This window comes from Peromyscus eremicus, chromosome 8b, assembly GCF_949786415.1.
Source record: "Peromyscus eremicus chromosome 8b, PerEre_H2_v1, whole genome shotgun sequence".
In the NCBI taxonomy this organism is placed as follows: domain Eukaryota; kingdom Metazoa; phylum Chordata; class Mammalia; order Rodentia; family Cricetidae; genus Peromyscus; species Peromyscus eremicus.
The window spans coordinates 54904855-54930772 of record NC_081424.1 but is presented as its reverse complement, the minus strand read 5'-3'; the positions used below and the strand labels follow the sequence as shown (position 1 = coordinate 54930772).

The window sequence follows — 25918 nt, the reverse complement described above, 5'->3', positions numbered from 1 at the left end:
ATATAGCAGGCCAGTTGAGGAAGCTGCCTGGCTGTGGCTCTGTAAGCTGACTGCTCTAGAGCAAACTTCTAGGAAGGAAGACTACATTATCTCATTAAAGGTATAATTAGTCCTTAGCATGCCTGAAGGTGGATCTGCCTTCCTGAGCAGTGGTCCCTTAGCCAGGTGACTGACCTGCCCGACTGTATTAACTCCTAAGGGAGAGGATAATGGTATGTCTCCACACAGGTAGATTCTCATCTTCTGGCTAGAAGGCAACAGCTTTCTTTTAATGGAACTTTAAGGCCCTGTAATACCAGAAGAAACTACTTTTCAAATTTATTTGGTAAATTATCAAGTAAAAACTTGTACTTGGCTGGGTGGTGGTAGTTAGGCCTTTAATCCCAGGACTTGGGTGGCAGAAACAGGCAGGTCTCTGTTGAGTTCGAGGCCATCCTGGTCTACAGAGTTCCAGGACAGCTAGGGCTATACAGAAAAACCCTTGTCTTGGGGAAAACAAAACCCAAACCAGACTTCTACTTCTACTTGAGTAGTAGCTTGACAAAGAGGTGGTCTGTCACCAGGACTGAGACGTCAAGATTTAACAGTGGCTGACATTTACTGAGCAGTCACTGTGTGCTTGGTACTTGCTGCACACTGAATGATGTATCCCTTACACCCTGACTTTGTATGCTGAAACTATTTCCTACTGATGAGAGGTGAGACCTTTGGATTACAATGACTGAACCCTCCCACACAGGCTGAGAAATGAAATGACGTCTCTACCTTCTGGAGATACATCTGAGGTCCTCACTAGGAACCAAATCAGCCAGCACATCACATTCACCTCACAAATCCCAGCCTCCAGAACTGAGAAATAAATGTTGCTGACACCCAACCTGAGCTCAAAACAGTACTTCACCTCTACCAACTCAGTTAATGACCTTTTATGGAGCAGGGCTCTAGTCATGACAAGATTACCAGTAATGCCAGGACTCAGCTTTACTACTTTCCCAAACCACTTCACCTGAATAGGGTCCATCACTTTTCCCAGCAAATGAGGCGTCCAATTCCAGAAATGAGGACTGCTGACTTCACATGCAACCATAAATCCTAAGTTACTTACCAAGCAGAATTAACAGAAATGTGAAATCTATTTTGACATTAAGCCTATATTAAATTTAGTCAGTTACAGAGCTGTTGAACAATTTCCTTTTGCACACTGATAATTAGATATTAGGATAGAAAAAGTTATATTTTTGTGTAAATTGGGTAAAAGGATATATATATATACATAAAGCCCAATAGTAATTCATAAATCAAGGGAGTATTTTTTTTGGAGGAGGGGGGTTTTAAGACAGGGTTTCTCTGTGTAGTTTTGGTGCCTGTTCTGGATCTCGCTCTGTAGACCAGGCTGGCCTCTGAACTTACAGAGATCCACCTGGCTCTGCCTTCTGAGTGCTGGGATTACAGGCATGTGCCACCACCGCCTAGCGATTCAAAGGAGTCTTTTAACATACATCAAACTGGTTAATTATATACAAATTTATTTAAAATTATATAGGCTTTATTCACTTAGGACTGCACAAAAGCTTAAGACAGTGCAGGGTTTTTTTTGTTTTTGTTTTTTTAATTGAGACAGAGTTAATCTGTGTCCTGACTGTCCTGGAATTCACTCTGTAGATCAGACTGGCCTTTAACTCAGAGATCCACCTGCCTCTGCCTCTGCCTCCTGAATGCTGGGATTAAAGGCGTGCTACCACCACCCAGCACAGTACCTCTGAAGCCAAGACCATAGATTATTTACCAGCTAGGCAAGAAAAAATACAACAGTTCTTTTCAAAGGAGTATCTTAAGTTTCAACTGTTAAAACTTCACTTCTACAGTTCCTTGATAATAAGTTAACTAAGAATCCTGTTGTTCTTAGAAGACATGTTTCATCATAACCATCTATGAAAAGTTGTAGATCTAGAGACCTTAAGACCTCAATACTTAGTATTACTAATTTTTTAGTAGGTGCTGCCAAAGCAAGTTAGTATTACTAACTATATTAACAAACAGTGAGACAAACTATAACAACCTTCCACAACACTTTTCCTATCTTCACACCATACATTTCCTTATAATCTATGCAAGCATGCTGTTTAGGAAAAACCATTACTTGGTCAGTGCTTTAAAACAAACATCCCTGACTAAAGATACATCGATTCCCTAAAATCAGATCAAGAATAAACTGCTCTTGAACTGAAACATAAAAATTATTTGATTTTAAAAATGAGATTTTTCTGTCAAGGGAAAAAAAGCAAAACCATGAACTGCAGTCATAAACTCCTACTTCATTCTGCAAAAGAAAAGTGCAAATTAAAAATTAGGTATGCACAGTCAGACATAATACATGGACTGTTTTAATCTGACCTTTGTATATGTTACAGGGTAGAGGGAATTTAGCAGTTCAGTGAAAATAAATAGCAACTGCTATACACAACCCAAAAGAAAAGAAAAAAAAAAACCCAAATAGTCATAATAAAATTTTTTTTATTTAGGTTTGGTCAGTACAAGTGAGATATACTGGAGTCACAGGGCAATATGCATTAACAAGACACAACAGTTCATAAAAACTTAGTAACTATGCACACAGATTTCTTAAACATTCAGTCGCCTAAAGATGAATGCACAGATGTATGGTGGAAAAACTTTTTTATCTAACACTGAAACTACTATAGGACTCCAAGTCCAACTTTTTAGTGATAAAAACTACTGTACTGGGCAACCTTGGCAGTCATAAACCCACATCTACTCTAACAAGTCTGAATGGTGCATAAGTATATAACAGCATGAGGAAGAATGCCCTTACACAGCACAGGTTCTAGATAGACACAGATTTATACAGACATCATCGTTATAGATTCCCATTTACAACTTCACATTAACTCATATAAAAATAACTTGACCCTACACAAAATGTTCTTTTAGCAACGTTCAAAGTAATTAACTGTTACGATTTTCAAAGTGGCAGAGGTATTGAAGCAATAAAAAAGAAAAACAAAACAAAAAAGGGAACCAAACAAAAAACACACCCACAAAAAGGCAAATTGTGACAAAAGTATGCATTAATTTTTGACAGTATCCTCTCCCAAATTAAATGACACTGTATAAAAATTTGCTGGAAAAATATTACAAAACTGAACCCTGTACATTTACACTTGAGTCCAAGCCATTCTGAATGTGGCGGGAACCCACAGTTCGATTACCTTTCCCACTCACTGCTTTCTCCTCTTGAGGGTCATGACTGGAGTCTGTGTCATTTGAGTGATGTGTGAGAGAGTTTTCACTGCCCGTGGGAGAGTCTACACTTTCATACCCCGCACTGAGTGGGTTTATGTAACTACTACCTCCTCTGCCAGTTCTCTCCTCTGAGCTGTTGGAGGCCTTATTACCATTCCCTGAAGAAGAAGGAAAGTCATCCTCAGTTGTGTTCCCCTCCCTGTGAAATCCAGACCCAGACGTCCGCTGGCGGGAGGAGCTGCCATTACTTGGTCCATTTGCCAGACGACTGCAGTCTTTGCTTGTGGCCTCTGCCTGATCTACAGGTTCAGAAGATGTAGTCCTGCTGGTGCTTGGGGCTGAAGCTTGAGACTGCTGCTGCTGGTACTGCGCCAACTGCTGTCGTGTCTCCTTCAACTGTTGCTGAAGAACTAGAATGGTGCTCTGCATACCCTCTACCTCTTCATCCAGTTGAATGATGAAGTCATTCAGTTCTGTGCAAAGAAGAGTCAAACCTACTTTAATATCTTAACATATTTTAAAACATTTGTTATGTGTATACACATGCACTCACCTGTGCATGTGTGTATGAGAGGCCAGAGGTCAACATAAGGTGTCTTTCTTCTATAGCTTTCTACCTCTCCCTGAACCTGGAGCTTGCCATTTTGGCTAGATGAGCTGACCACCAAACCCCAAAATTCACCTTCCACACAGGAGTGACAGACCACCACTAGCTCCATACCTAGCTTTTTATTGGGGTGCTAGGATCCAAACTCAGGTCCTCATACTTGCACAGCAAGTTCTATGCCCACTGAGCTCCTTCTCCAACCCCTCAAATATTAAGTGCCAGCAACAAAGCAGTCAATAAATGCTTACCAAGAGAATAAATACTGTTCTAAAACTGAAATAGCATACCTAAAAAATTTACCTGGAACTTTAATCACCATTTAAGAATGAGTTTGGAGGGTAGCTGGAGGCTTTAAATATTAAAGTAACTAAGTTAAAATTGATTCCAACTGGGCTGGAGAGATGGCTCAGCGGTAAAGAGCACTGGTTGCTCTTCTAGAGGTCTTGAGTTCAATTCCCAGCACCCACATGGTTGCTCACCTATAATAGGATCAGATGCCCTCTTCTGTGATACAGAAATACTTGCAAGTAGAGCACTCATACGTAAAATACATAAATAAATATTAAAAAAAATTGATTCCAACCATCCTGCCTCATACAACTGACAATAGCCTATAAAATCTTATCTGCATTGACCGGAGGGAGGGTTCCTTCTCTTCACTCTCAGCTAGTGCCTTCAATTAAATCTACAGCTGGTCCAGCTCTCAGGACATGTTGGTTCTTTATCCCCCAAAGAAGTCTGATCCACAAACAAGAACAAAATCAACTAAGAAATACCTGGGGATTGCTAAAATATACAAGTCCATTAACTTTCTAAAAAGGCTTTAAAAAACAGCCTCTCAGTTGCTATATAACATCTCCCAGTTAACATGTTTACATATAGTAAAAGCTAAGAATGACAGTATTACCTACCAACTTTCTTTGCAACCAACCATCAAATAACTGATTCTCAGTTTACATGTTCACAGTGGGGCTCTATTTCTTACTATTAATTTACTTCACAAAACAAGGAAAAAAAAAACCAACAACAACAAATAAACAACAACAAAAAAAACCCCACAGCTATACTTGAACAAAAAAAGGACTATGGTAACAATTACATTTGGTTTGTCTCAGCAAATTTAAATAGTGACTCTCCTTTTTATTGAAGAGGACCTTAAGGAAATATAATTATGTTACTTTTTAACCACAAAAACTGCCAAGTGTCTCCAAGATTCATATTTAAGAGAATTAAACAAAACACCTTTTATTACAAACAAAAACTCACAAAAATTTCTCAATGTGCTATCAGTACCTTGGGGAACATTCTAACTTAAGTAAATGGCTTTGTTCTAGGAGTCAATGGTAGGTGTTGCATGCACAATTTTATGTAGCCAGAACATGCACAGAAACTTATCTACCACAAGCCTGGCGGCCTTTAATGCCAGTGCAAAGGTGAGCAAACTTTAAACAACAAACCCCCTTACCATCCTGACTGCTTTTAAGCTCCTCACTATATTTCTTCTGTAAAGCCAACTCTGCTTCAAGCTGTGCAATACGGCCCTGGGACAGCTGCCTTCCAAGCTCTTGGTTCTCCTGGATAAGCATTCGACACTTCGCCATTAACTTTTTGCCTGTTTGGCTGCAAAGGAAAGAGCCAATCATCACAAAATGAAGACAAAGCTCTCTATAGCCTTTGCTCACAATCATTACAGCAGATGTACAGAACATAACTGTGTCACAGCAGATGCCACCCTGTAATTACCATCTTCTTTTCTGGAACATGTTCATCTTCTGCACTTCGGTATTTACCAACAGAGCAGCAAAAATAAACCTTAAACAAAACTGCCAAGTAGCCATAGCCACTTTTTGTTTCTACTGTATCAAGGTTTGCATGCTACATTATCATTTGAAGTATAAGCAGGCCATTTAACATATACCTTGGATATACTGTTAATGTAATACTAAGGTACTAAGCTTTATCAAACAAAAGTTCTTTAAAAAATATGTATAGAATCAATTATAAATGTATGCCCCTTTACCACCCATGAAATACCTGTAAAAGAATGAGAATATATTCTTACTAATAAACAAAAGGATTCCTTTTAATAGGTAGTTCTCTGGTACAAGTATCTTCAATACAAGAATATTGCTTTGAAAAGACTTGCCAAATAGAAATCCATTAATTTCTTATTTAACTTAACTGGGACATAAATTTGGTTTTTTTTGCTATGTGTAGAGGATGACCTTGAAATTGTAATCCTCCTACATCTTAAGTACTAGGATTACAGGTATGAGCCACTATGCCTGATGAGCATTTTAATACTGGATTAAAACTGTATATTCCCAAGTCACAAAGATCCAGGATTATTTTCCAAACCTCAAATTATCTGTCAGATTAGGAGCATTATACTTTCGAACATTTTAATTTTCAAGTAATAGTGCCCTACACTATTCAACTCATACAGAGAACCAACAGAGTAATAAAACAAGTAACAATCCAATAAAACTTCACTGCTTTTAGCCTTAGTAATAACAGCAGAAAGTATTAACTTCAAAGGTATTTGGCTTTAATTCACAATTGTGATACTGACTTTGAGATGTGCATATGGACACTTTCACATTCTTCTCATTGGGTTAAGTCTGGAATGATCTCATTGGATAAGAACACTTCTGTACTGTACTGTTCTTCCTATTTCTAATGGGATTTGCACTTGCCAGACATACAGAATCAATCTGATCCTAGCAGACACCAGAGCCCTAGCAACAGTATTACTTTGTAGAGAACTCTGTTACTGGGAATGATGCAGATTTCCTTAACTTATAGCTTATGTTATTGTAATACAGTTCAACAAGAACAAAAAATTGTAGTTAAAAATTCCTTACAGATATTTGTGGAACATTAAAAAACAGGTTACTGTTGTTCAAAGGAACCAAGGTACAAGCTCTGAGCGCACACAGTAAGAGTTCCATTTGTTTAACACATTCCCTTCACTGCTACAGTAGCTCCTGATTCCCTCCACTTCCTATCAACTCCTCAAGAGTTTAACCTCCGGGGCTGGAGAGATGGCTCAGAGGTTAAGAGCACTGACTGCTCTTCAAGAGGTCCTGAGTTCAGTTCCCAGCACCCACATGGTGGCTCACAACCATCTGTAATGGGATGTGGCCCCTTCTGTGTACATAATAAATAAATAAATCTTAAAACAAAACAAAAAAAAACAAAACAAACAAACAAACAAAAAAAAAAAAAAAAAAAAAGAGTTTAACCTCCAAGCCGGGCGGTGGTGGCGCACGCCTTTAATCCCAGCACTCGGGAGGCAGAACCAGGCGGATCTCTGTGAGTTCGAGGCCAGCCTGGGCTACCAAGTGAGTTCCAGGAAAGGCGCAAAGCTACACAGAGAAACCCTGTCTCGAAAAACCAAAAAAAAAAAAAAAAAAAAAGAGTTTAACCTCCAGATGTGGACACCACTGTAAGACAGTGATTTCCTTCTTCCTTCTATTTGGCTGCCCATATAACAACAACTTTGTTTCTTTCTCTTTTTTGAGATAGGGTCTAGCTGGGCATGGTGGTGTCTGCCTTTAATCCCACCAGAGGCAAGAGGATCTATGAGTTCGAGGTAAGCATGGTCTACAGAGCAAGTTCCACAGGACAGCCAGGGCTACACAGAGAGACCCAGTCTTGCTAACCTAGAACTATGAGACCTGACTGTCCTCAAACTCACAGAATCTGCACACTTCTGTCTCCCAAGTACTGGATTAAAGACATGTGCCACCACATCTAGCCAGCTGTTTCTTGCAAATCATATGCATCAAAATTTTCCACCAGAAAGTTCTACTTTCCTGTAAATTAATAAAGATTAAGAGGGAAAAAAATTATAAAATACATTAATTGGTCACTTGACCCCATAGACATAAAAAATTTTATAGTAAAATATTTAAAAATGCTTAACACAGTTTAACTACCCCATGGATGAATGATTAGGAAGCTGATGAAGTTCTAGTGTAAGCTGAAGCTAGTTCTAGGCCATCGTTGGCCATACGGAGAAACCCTGTCTTAAGAATCACCTCTAAACTTATTCTTATCTAAAACACCTTAAAACTGCTTCAATTTTATGTTAGTAACTATGCTGATTAAAATTGGTGTCTGTGGTGATCACAACACACATAAACACACTCCATACATGGTGTGGGGCTGGGAGTGTACTCTGATTTTAGCATTAAGGCTTGGGTTCAATCCTTAGTACTCGCTACCAAAGAAAAGGCTGAGGACACAGCTTAATTATAAAGTGCTTATCTAGCATGGTCAAAGCCCTAGGCTCAATCCTCAGCACCACAAAATAAAGAGAGAACTTAATTACAAGTGAATATTTGGAAAAGAAAAAAGCAGAGATCACTCCTTTCATCTAATTTTTTTAAAATGGGGAGCTGGAAAGTTAGCGTAGCATTTAAGAGCACTTGGCTGCTTTTCCTGAGGACCCAGGTTTGATTCTTATCATATACAAGGTGGCTCCCAACCTTCTGTAATTCCAATTCCAAGGGATCTGACACCCTCTTCTGGCCTCCACATGCATGTGGTGCACAGACAGAAATGCAGACAAATTACTCATACACACATAAAAAAAAATTTTAAAAACACAAATGCTTTAGCATCTTAAAAACATTTTTGTCGTCTTCTCATATGTATGGGTGTTTTGCCTGCATGTAAGTCTGTGTGTGAGGGAAGGATATTAGATCCTCTGAACTGCAGTATTAGACGACTGTGAGCTTCCATGCAGGAGGTGGAAACTGAACCTGGTTCCTCTGGAAGAGAAGCCAGTGTTCTTAACCACTGGGCCATCTCTATAATGCTTAAAAAAAAAAAAAAGTCTCTGGCAATGGTGGTGCACGCCTTTAATCCCAGCACTTGGGAGGCAGAGCCAGGCGGATCTCTGTGAGTTCGAGGCCATCCTGATCTACAGAGCGAGCAGCTCCAGGACAGGCACCAAAACTGCACAGAGAAACCCTATTTCAAAAAACCAAACCAAACCAAAAAACAACAACAAAAAAAAAAACTCCCAAAGATCTTAACAGGAAATACTTACAGACTTACAAAAAAGAAGGGACATCATATATTGTTTTCATTATCAAGGGAAGGAAGCCAGGTTATTCTGTGGAGATGTACATATAATTGCCTAAATGACTAAGTGTAAACTGAAGATACCAATATATTCCTAAACACTCTGATGAATGTCTTGTCAAATGAAATAGTTTAAAACAAACAGTATTACAGAGAGAATCACAGTCCATCTCTCATTAGTTCTTTTGTTCACTTTTTGAGACAGAATATATGAATGTACTCCCTGAATTCCCCATTCTCCTGCATCAACCTCTCCAATGCTGGGATTGAAGGCATGAGCCACCACACCCAGCTAAAATCTTTATCCCTCAAAATTGGAACTGAAACAGAGGGGAAATACCATATACACATACAAGAAAACCCAAAATCCAATCACCTGAATCATTCCACACTGATTACTGATTAATTACTACTTATTTTCAAATTAACAATGTATTTTTAATACTTGATTTATTCTGGCTTATGATTTAATTTTATAATAAAACCCCATTTATGGGTTGTTAAAATAAGATTAACTAATAAAAAGAAATACCAAGTAACCATTCAAAAGGTAGTAATTTAGATATACTTAAACATACCCAAGAGATAAAAATGGAGGAAAAAAAAATAACGCTTTGAAGTATATGCTCGTACGGTATGATTACATTTCTTTAAAACCAATATACATAAAATCATTGCATATGCACATATTATCTTGATGATACCCAAGCTATTTGACAGCAGTAACTGGTCCTGCGGAGCAGAATGGGCCAGGCTGACACAGGCCCAGGAGTGACACTTTCCGTCTCTCCTTCCTCTAGTGTTTCAATTGTACACCGAGCAGGCATTGTCTTATGAAGAGAGAAGTTACAACAAGGAAGCAGGCCCACAGGCCTCGAAGTTACTGTACCCAAGTAGCAAAGAAAGACTGGCTAAGTGTGAACACATGTTAGTAACACATTTTACAGATTACTACTTAACCTATTAAAAATATACTCAGGGCTTTTTCTATTGTGATCTGAAAATGCATAAAATAAGTACAAAAGATCCAATTTGGTCACAGTAAACTACTTTTAAACAGATTGGTTACTTACCCTCTAAACCCCAGTGACAATTTTAGAAGCAGACTTGTTCCTGTAAAGTCATACAAATCACTCCTCCAACCCACCCCTGCCCCACAATCAGTTCCCTAAAGCAAACATATAAGATACTTACAATTGATTTGAACGATTAAGAGAACTTAAGTCACCCTTGTTAAAACTGCACTTAAACGTTGGGACAAGCTGGAACATTTATCTTCTACTCATCTCAGACTCCATTATCACCAAGCGAAAATTCAAACTGGTGACTTATAGACGAAAAAAAATTCACCTCCAGGCTTGGATGGAAGCATGAAGAATATAATGCCTCGTTTATCTAAATGAGCAAGTGAGTCTGCTAGAATGATCACTATACCTTTTTCCAATTCACACCAAGTCTCACTTGGGCCAGCCCAGGGTTCCAACACATTATTTCCCCAATCTTCTGGCAGGAACCTTGTGAGACTGTCCCATATTATGGTCTACTGCAATATCCTGGGGCCAAATGCCAAGTCTCCTTGTCTTTTATACCACCTGGAATAAAGTCTTTTAAACGAGACAGCCTTTTCCTTCACTTTGAAGAGCACAGAATAATTTTTCCAAAGTGTTGATCTGCTCTCCACAGCCCCCCCTCAAAGTAAAATATTAAAGAGTACAACAAAATTATCAGAGTATTCCTTGAATTAAAAAAAAAAAAACCCAACTATTTCAAGGCACATTTAATTTAATATCAAGAATTCGATACAAAAGGCCCAAGTACAATGAAGGAACACATTCCCCCATTTAACACCAACGACAATGCTGTTCAACATGTGCCTGCTGAGTGAGATGAGGGTTTACTGAGTAACGGGAGTCTCTTCACGGCTAATACCTTATACAATCTAGTTGTGAAATGCATACTCAGAATGCTTCAAACACTTGAAACCTGAAGTGTGAGACCACACCTTCACGTTTGTACAGTCCTCCGTTAAGGTTATCTACAGTTTCCACGACCATTCAAAGAACAAACCATTGATAGAAACCACATAGATTTAAAAGGCTCCATTATGTAATAGAGAGCTCAGAGCTAATGGATAAATATATGCACTACCTGTACTGGTAGTTATGACTTGATTGTCTCACAGCTTATTAGAAGTTGGTTCTTAGCATGTAAACCCTTTAAAGGCAAAATTCTCCTCATTGGAGTTTTGACCCAGTAGTTCAACGATCATGAAGTCCACAGTCTTATTGGCATAACTGATGTACAGTGTCTCTAAGTCACTATGCTCAAGGTTAAGAGCGATGCATATTCCACTTTTACATTTTACTGGAATTTTACATGTTCAATTCATGATTTAAAACCTCCAAACTGTCTGAAGACACAGTGTGCCACAGACTTAAGACTTCTGTTTTCCCCTCTATTTTCTTCAAACAGAAACATTTCTCAAGTGTCTACATGTTCTAGAAGGGGAATTTTTCGGAGGTGGCCTCTTCTTCGGAATAGTCCGACGCCATCAGGCCTCTGAAGCAAGGGGAAGGGGAAGAGAAAAGCTGAAACACAAGGTTCATCTGGTAAGTTTTACATTAACCATTACAAGCTGGACAGTATAAGAATGTGGCTTTTTTGGCTCAAAAAAAGTCTGAGTCTTGGTGTGGAAACGAGTACTTGGCTGTCCCACCACAGCTTTCTCGAGGTGGGACTGTCAGGGAAGTCTTGACTGGGGAGTATGATTTGTTTACCTATCAGGCGTAAACTTCCAGGCACTCAGTTCATTTTGGGCTTGTTCCAGTTTGTCTTTAGTCTGTTCCAGTTCACCTTTCATTTTTAGGAAAAACAAGTTGATCGCTGGGTCTACCATTGTTGATCGCAGTTGGGCAACACTCGGCTGCTGGACTTGCTTGAGGTACTGGATTTGAGTCTGTGCAAAGCAAAAGAAACAATTACTACCAAATCAGGAGAAATTCTTAAGATGGGGAAATTCCCTTTTATTAACTTGACAGTGGTCAGCCTACTTGTTAGGTGTGTAACCCCTTTGTTACCAAAAGTCTCCCTAAGGGTAAGGGTGTAGTTCTATAACAGACAAGAGCATGTAAAGCAAGGCCCTTGAGTCCAATCTCCAGTACAAATACACACCATTTCAGACCATAACAACAACAAACCCTAGAAAAAGTACCAATTAAAACCGAGTATGGTGGCCCATGCCTACTCTAGCACTTAGGAAGGAGAGTGGAGGGTTTTAAGTAGCCTAGCAGTAGATCACTTGCCTTATATGCACAAGGCCTTAGGTTTTGGTTCCTAGAACCACAAAAGGGGGAAAAAAGAAAGGGGCAAGTGTAAAAATTAAAAAACAAGTGTTTAAGGCAATTAAGATGAGATTACATCTTACTTTGCAACCAAAACAGTATTAGAACAAAACCAGGGCTGTATCATGCTCAGCAGTTAAGAGTATGAACTGCTCTTACAGAGGCAAAGGCAGAGAGTTCAAGCTCTTGGCACCCACACTGGGCAGCCCCCAAAGTGCCTATTGAGTCCAGCCCAGGAGAGATCCAATACTTCCTGCAGACACGCACGCACGCACGCACGCACGCACGCACGCATTATTAAAAACAGTATCTTAAACCCAAACCTAAACCAGCCAGTCAACAAAACAATACAAGCTCAGCATTGTAGTACATGCCTTTAATCCCGTACTTGGGAGGCAGATAGTCTGATCTATGCAGTGAGGTCTGGGCCAGCCAGGGCTATATAGTGAGACCTAGTCTCAAAATAAACAAAAACAAGCAACAATGTTTTAATTTTAAGGACACTGACAACTACTAGAAAGAAGCAAAGTTTAAATTCTATTACAGAAGAACTGGTGAGGTCTTAGCTTACTTGTCCTGAACAACTTCTGCCTAAGCCAACTATTCTACATAAAACTCCCTGATACAAGATTACAATGTATTACAATTTGCACTTTTAAGTTTAAATACAGAGTAGTGACATTATGGCATTATAGAAGTAAAATTCTATAGCAGCTTAAGCAGAAATACATTCCTATTTTCTCTTCCATGTATGAAACATAGGAAAGCAATGCTGTACATAACTGAATTAGCTTGAGCAAGCCGGATGTGAGTATAATCCCAGCATTCATGCTTCTTTGTTGTTGTTGTCCCTGGAGCTGAGGACCAAACCCAGGGTAAATCCCCAACCCCAGCATTCATACTTCTTGACTCCCAGTGGAAAACTTTTTGGTACTAGAACCTTCTTTCTTACATATGAAACTTTCAATTTCAACTTCAGTTGTGCTATTTACTAGCACTCTAAAAGCACATTTTCTAAATTATGAATTAAAATAACCTCATTTCCTTCATATCCAAAGTACAACTGGACCCAGAGTCTTGTGCTGCACTCACATTTGGTTTTAAATTTTAAAACATGAATTACTTTGTGTTTGTATGGCAAGTGGTGTGCTCAGAAGCAGGCTTGCAGGCCCTTCCTTTCACCACGTGGGTGCTGGGGGTGGAATCAGGCCACTGGGCGTGGTAGAGCATCTTTGCCCAACTGTACCCTCAGGTTTAAATAGGATGAAAGTTGAAATTTCCCACCATAAATTTAGTAGAAGGCACAAATACACTGATTAACTTGAGACTGAATTTAATTGTGAGTTCCCTGCACACAAATAGAAAGGAATGATGTTTAATTTATGAAGATACTATGTTTTTCTGTTGAGATAAAGTTTAACTACGTAGCCCTGGCTGGCCTGGAATTTAGAAGCCCATACTCTACAGAGCAGGGATTAAAGCTATGAGCCCATCAAACTTGCTCTAACTTAAGGGATTTATTTTATTTTTCTACCTATGTTAGTATGAGCACACACCCGAGTATGCTCTCAGAAGCCATCAGATCCTAGAGCTGGAGTTATATAATAGCTGTGGATCCTGAAAGAGAACTTCAGTCCTCTGCATAAGCAGCAAGAAAGCACTTTAACACCGGGCCATCTAGCCCAGCTCTTATGAAAAAAATTTAAAGTAATTCATTTTAAACAAAAAATATGCCTCTTAATTCAAGGTAATGCCAGCTACTAAAGAAATGTAAAGGAGGCAAGTACGGCTAGAATCAATTGCCTTTGCGAGGGAATAGAACACGAGGAAAGTCACAGACAGTTTAACCTGAGTTTAATTCCCAGGATCCGAATGATATGGAGAACCAACTCCCACCAACTGTCCTGACTTCCACGTGTGTTGTGTGTCATGGACTGTGTGCATTCAGACCACACTAAATCAACAAAATCTAATCAAGAATAGTAAGGGCCAGTGAGAGGGCTCAGTGGGTGAAGGCACTGGCTACCAAGTCTGCCGACCTGAGTTCAATCCCCAAGACCCTTTCACGTGGTGGAAGGAGAGAACTAACGGCTGCTTGCTGTCCTGACTTTCACACTGAAATCTCACTGAAGATGGAGTCATGTGTGCTTCTGTGTAGGCCAGAGAACAACCCTGAGTGTTAGCCTGGGTGTAAACCCCTGATAATTTTCCTCCACAAAACATCCATTTTGTTTTTAGGGGCAAAGTATCTCACTGGCCTGACACTTACTGATAATGTCCAGGAAGCCCCAGGATCTGTCTTGCTCCGCTGGCTAGGCCTCCTCAAGGCTGGGATTACAAGCACACCTCCCCATGTACAATACTTCACATGGTTCCAGGGGATTGAACTCAGGTCCTTAACCCTACAGACATAATCTTAGTCTCATACTTTTATTTGAAATTGCCACCTGCTTAAATCACTCCAATCTTCCTTCCATTTCAACCTTCAATAGTAACAGTTCCCACTAAAGTAGCCTATTATTTTCCTGACTGCTAAATTCAACAATTCATAATTCCTACTTTCACTAAAACTAACTTTTTTTTTTTTTTTTTTTTTTTTTTTTAAGATTTATTCATTTGGTTGGGTGTGGTGGCACATGCCTTTAATCCCAGCACTCAGGATCAAGGTGGATCCTTGAGTTTGAGGTCAGCCTGGTCAATATAGTGAGTTAGGATTACATAGAGAGAACCAGTCTCAACATACGAAACAAAACCAAAAAGATTTACCCATTTTATTATGTGTTATGAGTTTCGCCTACACGTATGTATGTGTACCGCATGTATTCCTGGTTCCTAGAGAGGTCAGGAAAGGGCTTTGGATCCCTTGGGACTGAAGTTACAGTCTGTAAGCTACCGCATATTGGGTCTTCTTCAAGAGCAACAAGTGCTCTTAACAGCTGAACCGACTCTCTGGCCTGCCTCTGATGACTACTAACCACTCTACCTAGAGGTTGGTGGTATGATGGGCAGAAGAGGTTAAGATTACAGGTCCTGTTTTCCTAACACTATGTTCTGTTCTTTCTAAATTCCATCACTTTCAGTCAGTCTGTCACATAAACTTGAGATCCACCTATGATTTACTCTTAAATCCTTCCCTAACAAGATCTAATTGATCAAGTTTTACTGATTGTGCCTCGAGACTATCTTATCACATCCTACCAATTAGGTTATTATATGAGCTGGTTTTTCACTTGGTAAAAAGTGTGCCTAGCATGCACACAGTGGCAAAGACCAGGTGTGTACGTGCATCCTGTAATCTCAGCACTCAGAAGGTAGAGACAGGAATATCACAAGGTCAGTCACTCTCAGTTACTAGAGATTTTAGGGCTGGGCCACATAGTTCAAGCACACACAAACAAGAGTGAAAAAAAGAAAGAAATCTACCTTCTATACTCAAGCCAAAATATCTACCCAAAATATCAGTTTGGTTTTTTTTTGTTTTGTTTTTTGTTTTGTTTTCGAGACGGTTTCTCTGTGTAGCTTTGCACCTTTCCTGGATCTCGCTCTGTAGACCAGATTGGCCTCAAACTTACAGAGATCCACCTGGCTCTGCCTCCCAAGTGCTGGGATTAAAGGCGTGTGCCACCACCGCCCGGCCCAAAATATCAGTTAATTAACCCCAGGAATCTATTGCTGAAAAATTCTGCACTGGTAGCTGGGCATGGTAGTGCATGCCTTTAATCTCAGAACTGAGGCAGAGGCAGGTGGATCTCTGTGAGTTCAAGTCCACTCTGGTCTACATAGGGAGTTCCAGGCTAGCCAGAGCTACACAGCGAGACCCTGTCACTGAAAAAAAAAACAACAAAAAAACAAAAAAAAAAAAAAAAATCATTCAAAAAATTTAAAATTAAGAAAAAAAAACCTCTTGCCGTTACTTATATCTAGAATAAAACCTAAGTCCCCAAGCCCTTAATTACTTTTTAAAACTCCTATCCAAAATTCCAATTTTACGTGCCCTTCCTGTTTTTTTGGTTTCCAGGGCTGCCTGCAAAGCCTCACCTCTGAACTGTAACTACAAGAACAATGTTGTACTATTCAGGGGAAAGGCATAAAGAATAGGACCAGGGCTGGAGAGACAGCTCAGTGGTTAACAGCACTAGTTGCTCTTGCAAAGGACCTAGGTTCAGTTTCTGGCAATCATGTGGTGGCTAACAGCAATTAGTAACTCCACTTTCAGGGGATTCAATGCCCACTACTGGCCTCCACAGGCACCAGGCATACATGTAGTGCACAGACAGAAATGCAGGCCAAAATCTCATACACATGAAATAAAAATAAACCAGGTGGTGGTGCATGCCTTTAATCCCAGCACTTGGAGGCAGAGCCAGGTGGATCTCTGTGAGTTCGAGGTCAGCCTGGTCTACAGAGCAAGATCCAGGACAGACACTAAAGATACACAGAGAAACCCTGGCTTGAAAAAACAAAACAAAACAAAACAAAAAATAAATAAATAATAAAAATATTACCATAAAAAGTTAAGGCAAACAAACAAAAAACAAACAACAGCAAAAAATGCAACCCAAAACAAAATAAAAACCTAAAACAAAACTCAAAACCAAAATGGTGATAGAGTACCACCACTCACAGTTCTTGAGCAGACACGATGATCTAAAGAGCCACTGTGTAAACAACAGCTGGAGAGTCAGTTGGAGTAGTGCAAATTGTCTAGGTATAGAAAAACCCCCGACCTGTCAAAGTTAGGAATCAGGATGAAAGCAAGCACCCCAGACCTTCAGTATTCCCATCACTCTCCAGCACCTCGCCCTTAACCAGGTATGCCTTTCTTTGCCATTAGCACTATTTAAAAACGACCTGGGCTGATGTGGACTCCTCAACTAGAGATTACAATGCTGAGATACTTACAGTACACTCCTGCATCTCCTGTTCCTTGGTTGCTAATCGCATGACAAGAATGTTTTCTCTGCGTGCAGACTCCTGCTGTTGCTGCTTGAGTTTTTCTTCAGATTCCCTTAAGCCAGTCACATCATTTGCTGAGTAAGAGAAAAGATATCCAAAACATTACAAATCTCATTTCAAGATCAAATTGAACTAACCAAAAGAAAGTTGTCTCTGTCAAGAGTAATCAAAAAATCAATTGCCTTTAGTCTTCATACAGTTTTTGAAACAATGGTACTTGTTCTGATCATGAGACCCCACCCCCAGGAAGCAATGGCTAATGCTCCCCAACCATATTATTACACCGAGCTGTTTCTGTACTTAAATCAGTCCCACCTAAACACAAGAAGCCACACTATCTACACTCACTTATAGTACATTTAATATTTACAAAAATCCCAATAATACATTCTAACCTACTCAATATAACAATGGCACTAACTGGCTTAGCATGGCAGAGCAGTATGCTGTCTTTATCACAACACTCAGGAGGCAGTGGCAAGGAGATCTTAAGTTCCTGGGCATCTTTGACAACACAAAACAAAAGCCACTGACTACATGAACAAACACCATACACTTTTTTTGGTTTTTTGAGACAGGGTTTCTCCAAGTAGTTTTTGGTGCGTGTCCTGGATCTCTCTTTGGAGACCAGACTGGCCTTGAACTCAGAGATCCACCTAGCTCTGCCTCCCGAGTGCTGGAATTAAAGGCGTGCGCCACCACTGCCCAGCTCACTATAAACTTTTATAAGCCACATCTATATGAGTAATATAACCACACAATTATTAAAATTTTGGGAGATTCATTTATCCGGACTGGAAAAACTATAGTTATTAAACTTTACAACAGTATGTTATTCTAACTCAGGAAAGTACCAGACCACTAGTGGTTTTAAGGCATAAGGTTTGTTGTTTGGCAGATTTCGGAAAATCTGTACACAAAGAGCTACATCCTAGTGTCATTTAGGTTCAAGTGGATTACTGCTTCTTTCTGTGCATTGTCCTTCCTATACTAAAGATCATGTAGTTAAAACTCCTGTGTAGAAAGTAGTTAGGCACACACCAAAAGTCCCAAACAGGTCTAAGTTATCCTACTTGTACTTCATTTTGCTAAAATCAGGCATGCCATTATATATTAGAATACATTATGTCTTCCTTGTTGCCTAGGGATTTGTCAGAAGAAATCACCTTTCAAACATCATCCATTACATTTTCCAGCTCCTACAGTGCCTGGACACATCTCATATAATAAATTGCTTGAGCAAAACTGTATCTGCTTCAACAAAGCCAATTTATACTGTAACAAGTTTTCCAAAGACAACTATACAATCTTCATTTAGGAAGATCAAACTTACAATTAAGGTCTGTGTACTTTCCCTCCAAAGCTTGAACGTATGCTTCATATTGTTTCCATCTAGTAAAAAACAAATTCACGTTAGTGGTTACAATGAAATTACCTTTATTAAAAAAATCATGCTTGGCAGTGGTGGTGCATTCCTTTAATCCCAGCATTCAGGAGGCAGAGGCAGGCACCTCTCTATTAGTTCGAGCCAGCCTGGGTTACAGAGTGAGTTCCAGGACAGCTAGGACTGTTATACAGAGAAACCTTGTCTTGGAATCCCCCTCCCCAAAAATCATACCCACAATCATAAGAACTGTGTTTGATTATTTTTAACTTTGAGATAACCACAAACATAGTTTAATCAGAAATACACTCATCAGCCTCATTTCGTCTCAGTTTACATAAGACAGGTGAAAGAAAATATACCAAGGTAAAAGAACACACATAAATTGGGCCTGGTGGCAACCTGCCTATAATCCTAGTTACTAGGAAGGCTGGTGGATGGCATGCTCCAGGCCAGTGTGGCAACTTATCAAGACTCTGATATTAAAACAAAAAAGGAGCCGGGGAGTGTAGTACATGCCTTTAATCCCAGCCCTTGGGAGGCAGAGGCAGGCTGAGTTCAAGGCCAGCCTGGTCGACAGTGTGATTTCCACGACAGCCAAGAGCTACAAAGAGACCTTATTCTCACCCACCCACCCCCAACGACCAAAAGGGAGCCTGACCATAGTTGATCAGTAAAGCACTTGCCCAGTTCAATTGGGGGTGGAGGGGAGAGGGAGAAAGAGGGGGAGGGAGGGAGGGAGGGAGGGAGGGAGTGTGTGTGTGTGTGTGATGGGGAATATAAAGATAAGTGTTCTCTATTGTGAACATGTCAAGCATGCCCTCATGCTCTTCTTAGATTCTGAGTGAGATCACACCACATTTGTTTTGATACCACTAATGGTTAAGATCACAAAGCAGAATATTCAAGTTTTAGTTATGCTCTCCCCTGAAAAGAGAAAAATGTGCTTAACTGCATGGAACTATTCTTTTTGAAAATGCATTATCTCAAAATAGTATTTTTCCCAGTCTTAAATGATCATGTCCACACTTATGGGCACAGTGTGATAATTTAATATATGCATGCATACAGTGTGGAATGACCAAATGGTAATTAGCATTTCCATCTCTTTAAAATGATATTAATTATTTCTTTGTGTTCAGAATCTTCAAACTTCCCTCTATTTCTTAGTAAAGCAATGTTATGTTGCTGAAGACAGAATCTCACTATTTTATCTTTGCTGGATCTACATAGACCACAGGAGCCTTAAAAGTGATCCATTCTGCCTTGAGTGTTGCCACTGGAGAAGACCCCTGCACAGCAGGGGCTCCCTTCCAGACACAGGATTAGGCACAAACTACACCCAAACACTTGTTTTCACAGAGAGATCCTTTATTAAGGGGGGGAAGAAAAGATAAAGTGACTGCTTTCTGACTCAGGCAGAAAACAGCAGCAAATGACCTTGCAGGTACAATTTTCTTTAAGATTTTTAAAAATTTGTTTTTATTTTATGTGCATTGACATTTTGCCAAGGGTCTCAGGTCCCCTGATACTAGAGTTAGACAGTTGTGAGCTGCCATGTAGGTGCTGGGAATTGAAGCTGGGTCCTCCAGAAGAACAGTCAGTATAATTTTTTAAGAGGAGGAAAAGGGGAGGTCTGTGTTAGAATGGGTTAGAATACAATGGGATATTTTGACTGGGCATGTTAATTAGGTGACCAAAGGAGGTTCTGATTGCTGGACTTTGGTACTTATCCTCAGGAATGAGTCTGGCATAGAAAAGTATCCAAATAAGGGAAAGACCTTGGTGGCTAGCTTTAGGGATGTAATCTAAAGGTTAAAGGGGGAGGGGGGGAAGGGGGGAGAGGGAAGAAGGACAAGATCTGCAGAGTCATGTATTTGAGTAGGCTAGTGTCCCTTCAGCGATTAAAGGCATGAGCCACCATGCCCCGCTGGCAAAGTTGCTTTTTTACCTACAAGAATAGGTTAAAGAATATTTTTCAAGATTGAAAAATGACATCTAATTGGCAAACAACCTGCAGAAATGCCATGTGCTTCCTATCATCAGGGAACTAAGGGACGTTCCCTGCTTGTTATAGTCCTTTACTCAATGTACAGTCGCCAGCTGCTTCGGTAATCACTACACCTAATATAGACTTCCTCAGGCTTGTGTTTAAAGCACCTCCTGACAGAGAATACCCTTCTTTGAATGTCTGTCAGCGTGCTTATTTTAACCATTTATTTATTAATTTATTAAATAGATACAGCTAAGTAAAATTTAAATTTGACTTTTTCCCTTTGAGACAGTGTCTCATGTACCTCTGGTTGGCTTCAAACTCACTGCAAAGTTGAAAATGACCTTTGGCTTCTCTGTTTGTGTCCACCTCAAGTGTAGGGATACAGAAACCCCAGTTGACATGGTTGGGGATGGAACCCAAGCCCTTAGGGATTCTTGGCAAGCATTCTACCAATAAAGCTACATCCCTGGCATCTAGAATTTAATTCTAGAAGATGATTTATAATCATCATCAGACATGCAATAAAACTAGCTAATGGAGCCGGGCAGTGGTGGCACACGCCTTTAATCCCAGCACTGGGAGGCAGAGGCAGGAGGATCTCTGTGAGTTCGAGGCCAGCCTGGGCTACAGAGCGAGTTCCAGGAAAGGCGCAAAGCTACTCAGAGAAACCCTGTCTCAAAAAACCAAACACCCTAGCTAATCATCTTCTACATAGACATCACTATGAATGCTTATTTTTAGGGCCCCCTACATTTTAGGATACATAAGAGCTCAGTGACTATTTAGAAATCAACACAGGTTCTTTGTGGAGGCTGGAAGAGCTATTTTAGAGGAACAAAAAAACAAAACAAAACAAAGCCTCCCCCCACAAAAAAAAAAAAACAAAAAAACAAAAAAAACAACTTCCTAAGCACAAACAGGGACATCCATAAAATGACAGAAAATAAAGTTGGGTGTGGTGTAATCCCAGCAGCAAACAGGTAGAAAAAAGGAGGATCAGGAGTTCAAGGGCATCCTGGCTACAAAAGTATCAACAGTAACAAACAGATGACACATTTCAAAACAAAAACAAATCCCTCAAACCTGAGAAAACAGACTAATTAAACAGTTGATTTAAAACCATGGAAGTATTTAAGGAGAAAAAAAACTCACTGAAAAGTTTTTAAAAAAGAATTTCCTAAGAAGTATAAATTGCACATTTTAGAAACTTTTAAAGGTTACTTAGTAGAAGCAGTCCTACTTCAGCTGTTACTAAGATCACTGATGGGGGGCTGAAGGGACAGCCCAGCAGTTAAGAGAGCATAAGGCTCTTGCAGAAGAGCTGAAGCTCCCAGCCCCCACATTGGGGCTCACAACTGCCTGTAACTCTACTTCCAGGGTGTCCACCACCTCTGGCTTCCAAAGGACCTGCAATCACATGAACACAACCACACACATATACATTTAAGAATTTTTGAAAGAAAGTATAACTGATATTTTGTTTCTTCTAGTTGTTAAATCAAGAGACTACAAATGGTGGCAGTGATGCACACCAATAATTCTAACAACTTTGGAGACTGTAAGGAAGGATTGCTTGTGCTCAGGAGTTAAGTCAGCAATAAAGAATCCATTTTGAAAAAAGCCAAGTGGCCTTAGTGGCACACAATTGTAATCTTACCACTGAAGACACTGAGGTGTAGGCCTGGGAGTTCAGGCCAGCCTAGGCTACACAGAAAAACTGTTAAGACTGATTTAAAAAAAAAAAAAAAAAAGCAAGCAGGCAAGAGTCTAAGAATCATAAAGCAACTCTAGTACTGAACTGTAGCAAAGAACTACAGTATTTCCAAAAAGGAAAGGTGTTTTTGTCAGCAAGAGGACAAGAGTGATAAAAATACACAATGGAAAACTGTCCTACATATAGACTTGTGGTAGATAAAGCAGCAGAGGTTCACAATAGACTAGTCTGAGCAGCATAGTGCAAGCCACAGTGGGAAATTACTGAACTCGGCTTGTAACAGGCTAGTGCATGCCTGGTGTGAAAGCCCTGGGCTCCACCTCTAGCACTGAACGAAGACCAACCTCTAGGAACAGTGCAATGGTCTCTTCATCTCCTCAAAAGGAAATCCTCTCTTCTTTCCCTTACATCTCCCCCGATAAATCTGCTTAACTTAAATAAAGTCCTTGAAAAACTTAAAGACAGCAAAGTTCAGTAACTTTCATTTAGGGACAGTGAAATGGCTCAGTAGATAAAGGCGCTTTATCTGACTTTGAGCCCCCGGACTCTACACGGTGCAAACATAGAACCAACCCCCACCATGTGACTTCTACACAGCACATGCCTACCCCTCTAACAAATAAATGGAATACAAATTTTAAAATTCATTTATTTTTATCTAAAAGTTACCAGTCAAAAACTTATTAACCAAAAGCACAGAAAGAATATATGTAAGCTATGAAAAAACAAAACAACCCATTTTCTGGTTCCTTATATTTAAAATACCATTACTAGAATGATGTGCTTAACTAGCTTCTTTTAACAAAGTATTTATAATCTAACCATAGAAATTCAGAACTAAGAGGAAGCTTTAAAAATAATTTAATTTTTAAAATTTAGATCTTTAGTCCTAGTACTTGGGAGGCAGAGGCAGGTGGATCTCTCAGTTCGAGGCCAGCCTGGTCTACAGAGAGTTCCAAGACAGCCAGGGCTATACAGAGAGACCCCGTCTTGAAAAATAAAAACAAACAATTTAATCCAGGGGCTGGAGAGATGGTTCAGTTGTTAACAGCAGGTTGCTCTTCCAGAGGACCTGTTTGAGTCCGGGCAACCACATGGCAGCTCCTAACTCTAAATCCCGTTTTCTGGCTGCCCTAGGCACCAGGCAGGCAAGTGGTGCACAGGTATACATGCAGACAAAACACCACCCATACACCTAAAATAAAAATCATAAAAATCATTCCTTTGGGATGGGCAGTGCTGATATGCACCTTTAGTCCCAGCACTTGAGAGGAAGAGGCAGGCAGATGTCTGAGTTTGAGGCCAGCCTAATCTACAAATTGAGTTCCAGGACAGCCAGGGCTTCACAGAGAGACCCCGTCTCAAAACATTGGGGGGGGGGGGGAGGAGGATCATTCTTTGATTATAACTCTTCAAATGTTACAAAATAAAAGAAAAACAAATATAAGACAAGACAATTGAGCAGGCATGATAGTACATGCTTGCATTCCTAACATTCAGAAGACTAATTTGGATTTCCAATTTGGGGCCAACTTGAATATATGTTAAGACCCTGTTTGGGGAAAAAAACAAAAAACAACAAAAAACCAACATCCATGTCTACTGTTTTTATTAAAACTTATTGTGTGTGAGCTCACATTTGCCATAGCGCACACACATGTGGAAGAGCCCAAGGGATAGTTTTGTGGCATTTTTTTTTTTTTTTTTTTTTTGGGTTTTTCAAGACAGGGTTTCTCTGTGTAGCTTTGCGCCTTTCCTGGAACTCACTTGGTAGCCCAGGCTGGCCTCGAACTCACAGAGATCCGCCTGGCTCTGCCTCCCAAGTGCTGGGATTAAAGGCGTGTGCCACTTTTTTTTTTTTTTTTCTTTTTAAATCCTTCTAGCTTTATGTGGGTTCCAAGGATTAAGCTCAGGTTAAAGCTAGGTTTGCACAGAAAAGGTGTTTATCTACTGAGCCCTGTGCCTGCTGATTTATTAAACTGAACATATTCTCTAGCAAGCCATATATTAAATAAAAATGTTTCCCATATAACAAATCTTAGCTCTGAAAGAAAATTTGATTTCTGTGTTCTAGAAAGCACCTAAGCTTATGTTATAGTTCTTGTTTATATACTGAAGAACCATAGGAAACATGTCTAAAAACCATACCAAGTGACTTGAGTCTATGTTAACATAAAAAATGTCAGATTGAGCAGGGTGATGGTGGCACGCACGCCTTTAATCCCAGCACTTGGGGGGCAAAGGCAGGCAGATTTCTCTGAGTTCAAGGCCAGCCTGGTCTACAGAGCAACTTCCAGTACAGCCAGGATTAAACAAAGAAACCATCTCAAAAAGTAAACAACAACAACAAACTACACACCTTTAGTCCTAGCCCTTGGTGGGCTAAGGCAGGAGGATCCTAACTTCTACAGGAAGACTCTGTCTCTAGCATAATCAGCAACAACAATAAAAATAAGCAAACCCAAATTTCAGATGGCATAAAGGTAAGTATTACATAGCAGTCATGGTAAGTTGTCTATAGTTTCTTTGAATTTTTGATAAAAGAACATTTTACCTTAGAATCAACTCATCCCGTGCCATAACTTTGAAGTCTGTTTCGCTCAATCGGACCTATAAAGAAAATTAAAAATGGATTGAGTACTCTTCCAGAGTGCAAAGCTGTTTCCACAGGAGCTCTGTGCTGAGCTAGGAAATGCCTCCCAAGCTGGATTATTTAAATGGCTCAGTACTCATCATACTTCACAACTCTGAAAAATGGCCTGACTGTTCCTTCAAACTACAAGTGAGGGCTGGAGACAGCTTCATGGTTAAGAGTGCCTGGAACTCTCCAGAGGACACCAGTTCAGTTCATAGCACCCACATCAGTCAGGGCGTGACAAATGCCTGCAACTCCAGCTTCAGAGGATCCAATACCCCTTTCCCACCTCGGGGCATCTCCCCAACATACAGAGATACAAGAAACTCAAATAACAACAAAAATCCCTGCTAAAAAATGAAAAAGCCAAACAACAAGATTAAAATTGCACATTCCACATGACTCAGTAGTTCCATTCTTTTTTTTATAATTTATTTAAAATTTTTAATTTGCATTGCTGTAAAGGTGTCAGATCCCCTGGAACTGGAGTTACAGACAGTTATGAGCTGCCATGTGGGTGCTTGGGAATGGAACCCTGGTCCTCTGGACGAACAGGCAGTGCTCTTACCTACTGAGCCATCTCTCCAACCCCCAGTAGGTGCATTCTTGAGCATTCAGCCCAAAGAAAGTTTATCACGAGCAGCTTTATTTGTGACGGCCCAAAGCTAGGATCATCCAAATGTCTCTTAACAGGTAAGTGTGTATAAAACCATGATAGTTATATTATACAACATTTTTCAGCAGTAAGTAGAAATAAGACTATTGATATATGAAACAAATATGTTATGCTGAGTGAAAAAATAATCTCAAAAGGACACACACACACTCAGGTTAGTTAAAGAAATGGAAACATTATAATTACAAGGGCCCTGTGGTGACCATTCAGATGCTGATCTTGATTGGTGGTTCTCACACAAAGCTGCACAC

General features: G+C 39.9%; 1 protein-coding gene across 3 annotated transcripts in view; it reads right to left on the bottom strand.

Moving 5' to 3' along the window:
• Positions 1–2497: 2497 nt before the first annotated feature.
• Positions 2498–25918, bottom strand: part of Wtap (WT1 associated protein) — a 31196-nt gene continuing 7775 nt past the window's right edge. For all 3 annotated transcript variants that reach the window (XM_059272831.1, XM_059272829.1, XM_059272830.1), the window contains exons 3-8: positions 24911–24966; positions 18596–18654; positions 17209–17336; positions 11743–11921; positions 5337–5491; positions 2498–3737 (exon numbers count right to left, since the gene is read on the bottom strand). In XM_059272831.1, coding sequence (XP_059128814.1) covers positions 3154–3737; positions 5337–5491; positions 11743–11921; positions 17209–17336; positions 18596–18654; positions 24911–24966 — 1161 coding nt within the window. In that variant the 3' untranslated portion in view covers positions 2498–3153. The remainder of the gene's footprint in view (positions 3738–5336; positions 5492–11742; positions 11922–17208; positions 17337–18595; positions 18655–24910; positions 24967–25918) is intronic.